This window comes from Cardiocondyla obscurior, linkage group LG10 (genome assembly GCF_019399895.1).
Source record: "Cardiocondyla obscurior isolate alpha-2009 linkage group LG10, Cobs3.1, whole genome shotgun sequence".
NCBI classification, from domain to species: Eukaryota; Metazoa; Arthropoda; class Insecta; order Hymenoptera; family Formicidae; genus Cardiocondyla; species Cardiocondyla obscurior.
In genome coordinates, this window is record NC_091873.1 from 2,199,947 (window position 1) to 2,209,352 (window position 9,406).

The 9,406-nt window shown below is 43.7% G+C and overlaps 1 protein-coding gene across 7 annotated transcripts in view; it reads right to left on the minus strand.

Annotated features, from left to right (window-relative positions):
- Positions 1–809: 809 nt before the first annotated feature.
- The window catches only part of Mamo (zinc finger protein 628-like), a 207,230-nt gene continuing 198,633 nt past the window's right edge, over positions 810–9,406 (minus strand). For all 7 annotated transcript variants that reach the window (XM_070662583.1, XM_070662585.1, XM_070662589.1 and 4 more), the window contains one exon: positions 810–9,327. In XM_070662583.1, the coding sequence (XP_070518684.1) occupies positions 8,260–9,327 (1,068 nt within the window). In that variant the 3' untranslated portion in view covers positions 810–8,259. The remainder of the gene's footprint in view (positions 9,328–9,406) is intronic.

The following is a 9,406-nucleotide window of genomic DNA, read 5'->3' on the forward strand; positions in this document are numbered from 1 at the left end:
TAGGTTCGCTATTACACTGACCGAGGCTCTAAAACGCTTAACTCCGCACTTTTATTTTTTTTTTTATATATTTTTTTTTTTTTTTTTTCGTTTTAAATCTCTTTAGGATAGACACCGAAGACACCGAGAGAGACTCGAAGGAAGTTTCGAAAAAGGAGATAAAGTCCGTTCGACTAATTAGGTTTGAAAATGTCTGGCTACTATAACGAGTCGAGCTACTACTTTCTACTTGTCGCACTGCGCCCTACACACGCGTGTGTTAATGTAACGCTGTCGCGTCATTTTCTTTGTGTTTTCTTCCTCTTTTTTTTTTTTTTTTTTTTTTTTTCTTTTTATAACCTACGAGTAGTCGTTCCGTACGGACGGACCGACGGACACCGAGGATTGAGCAAACTGTTATTGCACGGAACGCGTGAAAATTGAAACACTCCCGAAAATTTCTCCTCACCACCCCTTTTTTTTCTACACTCTGCCAGCCAGCTGTGGATTCGCGGAAAAAAAACCCCGCATTGCCTAATTTCGCGCATTTCGAAATGACCTTTGGGAACCTTTTCCGCTCGCGGAGGTAAAATAATACTAAATATTTCAGAGACGTAGATTTTCTCACAAAATGTCTCGGTGATGCTTTGAAAGACTCTTAAACCCCTACGTATATATTCCCATCTTTGAGCAAAGTGCACTTAGAATTGTTTGAAAAAGAAATTTTTTTTTAATTTATACATATAACATTTTATTTCTTAAACCACTGTATTAAATGACTATATGACGTAATCTGTCGTAGATATTTTCTTTCGAGTTTTAAATGTGAGTTAAAAAAAAAAAAAAAAAAGCCAATCGCATATAACAACGACAAATACGACAGACAGAGGCATCGCCTTTAAAGTATTGTACATACTTCTATATATCGACGTCTTTTTATTTTCCAGACGAACGTAAATAGACGGTAGCGCGAGAACGTTTTCTCGTTGCAAAAACATGTAAATTATTCGTATCATTAAGACGGTCGGGATATCGACATCCTTCGATTGGCAGCGATGCTCTCTCCCAACGGACACGCGAAAGTACGCAATGGAGGAATTTCTGACGTGAATTGAGTCGCTCGCTAGCCGGAGGTCTCTATCGATCAAACATTAACGGCGAGAGACCTTCTTGCAGCTTCCTATCTAAATACACTTAGCATATATCCTCGGAACATAGATAAACCATTAAAAACATTGTATATGTTCCTATCTACCTATACACAATATATAGATATAATGTTTGTATATCGTAACCATATTAATATCATATTAATTACACATATATATATATACATATACATATATATATATATATATATATGTATATATATATATATATATATATATTTATATATATTATATATACGATTAGAGTAAATAATTAATCCTTATGCATATATCACATCTGATCGTTCAGTCAGTATAGGAAGACCCTCGCCTCGCCGTCGACACATGCAAACCCATTTAATATACGTTCCCGAATGTGTCTCTCTTCCCCATCTCTACGACTTCATCTCTCTCTATCTTTTTCTTTCTCTCATTCTCTCTCTCTCTCTCTTGGCTCTCTGAGGATTCTGAAAAAAATTTGTCGCCTCGCTACACAACCTCTCTACCATTTTTTTTTTTTTTTTTTTTTTTTTGGGTTATTTCTCTTTCCTCTCACTCAGCTATCCCTTTCTTGCTCTTCCAGCATATTAAATTAGTGTTCGATAGTAACTACTATCTAAACAGACATTTAAGTTTTGGTAAAAACCTGAAATCGCCATCGAATATCAATATAATACACTTATTATGTACTTATTATGTACTTATTACGTACTTATAATATAAATATAGGAACATTCATTAAATATATTCTCATATATATATATAATATTATCGTCATATATATATATATATTTATAATATTTATATTTATTTTTATCTTAGAATCTTTATATATACAAATACATATGTGTGCGTATATACATATTTGTATATATTTGTATATATTACTTGGTGTTGTAGCTATAACTTTAAACGTGATTTAAAATGCCCAATAAACACCATAACGCCTGTACCGCGGTTAGTCCACCATTCACGACGAAGGTTGACGAATGAACCAAGCATGCTTCTGTGCGAGCTGGAACGCGAATTAAAACGAAACGCACAGGTCAACGGGTATAGCAGATTATCGATCCCCGTTCGAGGAATTTTCTGAGGATGCAGGCCCCCTTTTTATAAGGACACATGACGTCGCGTCGGGTCGAACGTCGCGACGCTCAGCGCGCGCTTTCTCGATTCGTATATAGGCCATAAGAGAGATGGATTGTAACAAATCGCGGTGCTTGCGTGTAAATATACATCCGTAGATATAAATATTATTTGTTAGTTAAATTATACAAAATATCGTTTAATATATCGGGCGCCCGATCGTCCGACCCCACGACGATCGAAGAATCCGATGGTCCGGAGCCCGGTTTTCTTAAGAGTATGGACAAATGTACACTCACCGTTAGGAATAGCGTTCGTGGTGTTGCGACAACGACTAGCGTACGTAATCTTGGCGTGGTGTGCGTCGAATCTCACACGAAGCGCGCGAATAAATGTGTTGCAGAGCACCGGTCACAGAAAAATGAGGGGAAACGCGGCCTACTACACCTCCCCGCACTCGGCGGCCGAGAGAGGAGGAAATCACGTACGCTAGCCGCCGTCGCAGCAAATGCCATATCTGCTTTTCAGTGTACTATAAACTTTTTAGAAATTTAATTTACAATTTTTTTACTTTCTCCAAAGGAAAATCACGGGTGGGAATAAAAAAAAAGAAAAGAATTGTCGTTTCGATACGTACGAATATCATTGCAACGCCGAGAGCAGTCATTACGTCCGTGACATTTATCGTGTAACAGCGGAGGATATTAAACTTATCGAGATTATTAAGATTTGACCCCTGTACTTAATTCTTTTGTCTTGACTAAAGGCAAAATACATCTGGAGCTACGGCTCCAGAATGCTGTAATCGATTTATATGACCGAATGTAAAAAATAGTCACAGGCCAACAAAAGCCCTGCCAGTCAATGCATTGTGTAACGATAAAATCACATTAATTCAATTCGGTATGTTTTCAATTGTAGAGGACTGAATCGAAAGGGTTGTATAAGCAATGCGGATTATTTTGTGAAGTATACAAAATATAATTAATTTTGGGAATACTGGCCACGCCAAAAATGTTAAAATTAAATCAATAATTAATTGAAATATTTTAATTCTAACCTTATTTGTAATTGAACAGTGAATAAACCGGGGAAAAAGATGACGCTCCTGGAATTATTCAGGAACTTGAAGCATGCACCCCGTAAGTGCCTGTACACCCTGATATCGCGGTACTGATAACGCCGACCCGAGGGTACGAGCCGGTGGCGGCGCGAATCAAAAACTATTCGCGATCGTCTCGCACATGCACGGGGCGCGGCGCGGCGATAAATATATTATCCCGCCGCATTCGATAGGTGGTTGCTACATTTTACCAGAGTTCGATTGAAAGACGACTGGCTATCACGCGAGCTAACGTGCGACGCGGACAGTTGCACACACGCCGCGCGATTAATTGATTCCTGGAATTCGATGCAAGCTCGAGAGGGAACGAAAGTCTAAACGAGCCCGCGAGACTTGTTATCCGCATATAGATGCACACGTGTATAAACATATTATGTAATACATATGTATCTGGCCGCGTCGATTTGTCCAATCTCTAGCGTGTTCTCTATCGATTCTAGCTCCGATCGCTCAAAACCATTACGACGTTCTATTACATGCGAATGACGTTTGCCAGCAACTGCGGTTAGTAAAGATAACGAAGGAAAGCGACATGATCACGTCTAACCAGAAAACTATTGATTTCGCGTTAATTTGTTCGAGACTAGTCCAAGTTTCGAACCAATTAAAATAGAAAATTATATGTACTTTTTTTTTCCTTTCTCTCTTTTTTTTTTCTTTTTTTATTAATTAAAAAGAAAGTTGCAATTCCGTTAATAATCGTTGACTTTCTACGTTGTCGAATGGTTTTGGAGCGGTTCATAACTGAAAATAAACAATTGCGTATCAATTGTGATAATTACTGAAAAATGTCCGGCAAAAATTATTTCGATTTCGAGACGAGATTAATATCCGTCGGATATTGCAGAAAGTATTCTTCGACCCGCATTGATAATCATATACACGCAGTAGGTTTAATCGATTTTATCACATACGATTTTACCGCTAAATCTCTCGAATTTTAACTGAGTATGAAATGACTAGATAGTGTCTGCTATACGCACTAAACTCCTGATACACGTTACTAAAATATCACATGACTTAATTGTCACTTTAAGGTACTCTCGTATTTAGCGATCACAGAAGAACGTGCACGTATCTCGTTCCCGATTCCGACGTTTATCAAGAACGACAGGGGGGAAGAATCGCGACAGTTCTGTATCGACTATCCGAGAGAGAATGCGCGCACCTGTCCGCCAGTTAATACAACAAAGCGACGGTGTGGTTGACTCGAAGTCAGTAGCCGTATTACTGTCTACAAAATATAATTAATATGGTAACTAAGTACAAACAACATGTTCCGCTGCAACGTTTCCGCTGTAAACGAGATTAGATTGTTCGCGCGGTCACTATTTAGCGTTATTACATACGCGTAACGTAACGCTAAGTCCGGCAATGCTTCCGGTGGTTTAATTCGGAGTGTACTTTCATTCGTTCCCATCTTCCGCAGCGAGGGGACAACCGAATTCGGAAAGCGGCAAACGGCCCCAAAATTACTTTTACTCGGCGGCATTCGCGTTGCGAATCGCGTTTCTATGCCGCCCCACCCCCCCTCTCCCTCTTGCACCCGGTATAGAATAATCGTTTGGCACTGTATCCTATTGAATGGCAATTCGAGTCACGACTATAAGCGGCACACCGGCGGGAAATTGTGCGAATCTCTGCAACGGGATTACAAAGTCCATGTAAACGTGCTGAAATCGCGAAAGGGTTAAAGAATTTTCTGTTTTTTTTTTTCTTCTTTTTTTTTTATCAAGATCTATGAATCAAAAATTTAAAGATTGCAACATTTGTGAATGGAGGAATCTAAAAACTCGGAAATTTGAGAACCAAGAATCGAACTTGATTTTACACTGCTGATATTTAATATAAACTTAAAAATAGAACGGCAGTGGGTGGACACGTTGGGCAATTAGACTAACGATCGGGGCATCAGGCGTTATGGAATTGTTTTCTTTAATCTTCTAATCCGCGCTCCTCGAATCTGACCGCACGAGGATCGCGTATATATGTCCAGCTTATTAGGGCGGACGAGTGTATGTATACATATACACACATATATATATTATATATGGCGAAACGGCGAGAAGTGGGAAATTAGAAGGGTGCAAACGCGAGCGAAACGCTTCCCGCGTCTCGCCGCGAATACTCGTTGACATTCGTTGGACACGTTCCTCTTAATAAAACCTCGACACGATGGCCGCACCACCTGACCACGGGCGACACAATATCGACATATTATCTAATCGTTAAATTACATCTTTATCGAGACGGTATAATAATACGGTATAGTAATTACGGACTAAATTGGCCTATCGCAGCACCGGGCCGGTCTTGGAGGGAAATTGAATTTTCGCCCGACGGAATAGATTCTCCTATCTCTGGCTCTCTAATTTTCTTTCTTTTTCTCCCTCTCTCTCTCTCTTTCTTCTTCTTCTAGGTTCCTCCCCGTTCCTAGACACTCTTCTTTTTGGCACGGTAGACATAGCTGGCAATCTAGAGCTTCTCTTTATTTTCTCTTCCCATCTCGCATCACGTTTTTTTCGTCTCTCGGGTAGAGGTACCGGCCGGCCGGCATCTGGCGATCAACCCTATTCGTTAGATAGCACCTTCGTTATTCAACTTCATTTCGCGTACTTTCGAGAGCGCGCGAAAGTACACAGAGCAGCAAATACACTATACATCACTTAAGGGCTACGGTAGTAAGTGTTTCTGACCAAGTGGAGGGATCCGGTCTCGTAAATGATTCCTCGGGCCTGCACGAGCTGCCCGAAGGAAACGCCTCCTTACGTCTCTTCCTCTATTTCTTTGGCGATGAAAGCGCACGATCGGACTTGGTTTACGAAGTGGTCGGAAATTAAAGCTACTTACGAGACCGATTCCAAGAGAATGAGCCGGCCACTCTCGTCCTGCGGTCCAGCACCTAGCTGGACAGCATCTCGTTATTGTATATGCGTAGATTTCGCAACCTATACGCACGTATATAAATACCTAAGAGAGCGACTAAATGAAGAGGACTTTTGGAAGGACCGAACATAGACCGTGCAACAAGACGCTACTTTGCGGCCCCCGACGACGAACCTAAATCGCGCTGGTGTCTCTGATATAAACGGAAGAAATAAAAGATATATATTATTGCTATTCGCATCGTTAAGAAAATGATTATTCATTCGTTCATTCGGGAATTTAAAGGCACCGGCAACGCTTCCGGGGAGGCTCGACCTCCCGATCGGTGCTAACGTCGAACACGTCGTTATTATACGGACTTATCAAGGAAACATATTTCGTACCGAGAGCTCTTTGGCTTGAAAAATAAATTACTTCATATTACCAAGAACCTAAGAAAATTAATCGCAATGTATTAAGAAAATATTTAAATTACGAAATTTTTAATTTCTATCGAGTTCAATTTAACATTTAATTTTCCGAACTCATAATCGTGATTAATTTCGTCGTGCTTTTTGAAAAGTGAACTCGCTGATTGAGACTCTATTTTGCGGAACGCAAATCGATTTTCCATCCGCGTAAAAGAAATCCGAGTGGAAATTTATTTAGCTAATCTGATTTTGCAGCTAGTAGTTAGATCGCGCAGATTAAATATATTTTTTAACTATGTGACTAGCTTGGTAATAGCCACAAATTATAAGAAAAAATTTATTATTTAGTGACTATCTTCAAAAAATAAAGTTGTCATTTAAGAAAAAAAAAAAAAAAAAAAATCTGTCTAGTGTCGATCGTCTGGTTACTATCTTTTTTAGCTCGTTATTAACTAGTACATTTTGAGTGTTATATTTCTGATTCAGTGCTGGACAGTTTTGTTAAACGGCCACGAGATAAACCACGAATTGGCTAGCTAATTATTAGGTAACGGCGGGAATCAATTTCCACTCGGGAAGAGGAAACAAAAAGCGGACCCGCTGACGTGTTCGCGTCTGCACGGAGCTCGCGTAAAGGGAAATTATTGTAATCGCACGCAGCATCGTCATCGCAAATTACATTTACGTACCGAGTACACGTCGAGTATATCGAGATTACATTACAAATATATCACTTTGTCGATGGAGCACGAAGACGAAAAAGACAACAAAAGTAAGCCTTTGACCGTCGGCTTTCGCTCGTCGAGTTGTCGCGTTTCTTTGGTTTCCTTTCTCATTTTCTTCTTTTTGGTTTCATATCCCTTATCACAAATTAGTCTCACTATCGTAGCGCAGAAGCCGTCGTTAGAATTGGTAGACTGTAGTAGCAGAGATCACGCACGATCACATTTTATCCTACCTTGTCTCCCCGTAATTGACGCGTCTTGTTGGGTTAGCGGCGGTAGATAGATGCGGTCCGGTTTTATATTATTTTCTCTTTTTTTTTATCTCTCTCTCCGTGTCTTTCTTTCTTCAGTAGAAGTTTTTCAGCAGGTTCACCTAGCGCTTATCGCGAGCAGTACGGCTCTTCGCTCGGCAACTCTCAATCGAGAGCGGAACGCCCTTACGAACTCGAGGTATGATCTCGGCATTTGGTCAACGACCGGATGTTCTAAGCTTCGGATTGCAATGTGCGCTACTGAAATCAGTCGTTGGTTAATTAAGCAGCGTCGGAGATTATTGCCGTTTGTCGCCTTGCGGCAGCTTCGCGAGTCGGAAGGGGTGAGCGATGCGAATTGTTATCTCGAGCAGCGTTGCCGGAAAGAAATAGCGTGCAAACGGACGTGCGGTTCGCGCGCAATTGCTTCGTAGACACCCCGATGTCGCAATTTCGTCTAAGTTCCCATGTCATTGACGTATCGTAGAGTATTTGGTATTGTATAATGAGCGGTAAGATCAATCCTCGAGTCGCCCCGCGACGGCCGCGAGATCAACGCGCGGCAGGACGCGCCGGAGAGAAAGGGGCGCGTCGTCGCATTGCCCTTCGGCTGCGAGCAGGCCGAGGCGGGTGAGCCGAGTTGAGATCGCGTTAGCGCTGGTGGATGTGCGTGGTCAGATGCTTGGAGAGATAGTCCGCCCGGGCGAAGCACTTGCCGCACATTTCGCAGTGATACGGTCGTTCGCCGGTATGGATGCGCAGGTGCCTCGTCAGGTCGCTTTTGCCGCCGAAGGCGCGGCCGCAGAACAGGCAAACGAAGGGCCGCTCGCCGGTGTGCTTGCGCACGTGTAGCTTTAGATTCTCCTTGGACCTCACGCACTTGCCGCAGAACGGACAAGCGAAGCGACGCTCGCGACGATCGGCCTCGCGAGTGACGGTCCGCGCGAGGCCGATTATCGCCTCGCTCGGCTCGTGCCGGTCATCGTCGACGGCGTTATCGTCGACGTCGCCGGCCTCGCTGCTGGTACCACCGCCGCCGCCGCCGACGACCCCGCCGGCTACAGCGGCGGTGGTCTCTGAAATCTGCACCTCGACCGCATCGCCGGGGTTCTCCTGGACACTCGCAGTCTCCGAAACGCTCTCGTCACCGCGCGCGCCCTCGGAAAACACCCCGCGCATCTCTTCAGCATCGCCCGGATTCGTTGTGGTGTCACTTCCAGTTTCCACCTGGGACGGCTCGCCGGTGCTCGAGACTTGATCGCTGCGCTCAGCCGGCGCGGAGACAACGACGACGCCGCTCTGTTCGGGTGCGCGCTGCAACCGCTCAAGCGCATGGTTGAGACGGTGCTTTTTAAAGGATTTTAGGTACCTGAACTGCATGCCGCATACGTCGCAGGTGAAGAGCTTGTCGGCTGGTAACCGCGCGCGATGGTTCTGCTCGCGGTGCTTCACGTAGGCGGATCGGTAGCGGTAGCGCTGGCCGCATTGTTCGCAGGTGAACGGCTTGTCGTCGCTGGTCTGGCCGGCGTGCTGCAGCAACGCGTGTCGTTCCAGCAGCCACGGCGACGGAAACGTCGCCAAACAAACACCGCACCGACGAGCCAACCCGGCCAGCCCGGAGAAGCCACCGTGGCCGAGAATGCTGGTAGCTCCGTGCGCGCCCGTTCGTTCTACCAGCGCACCCCATCCGCCTGCATCCAGCCCGAGGGCAAGCGATACCTGCAACAGAGAAGAAACAATTACGTCGCGCGAACGCACGCGGCGGCGAACTCGGGGCTTCCAGCCATCGAGTAACCCG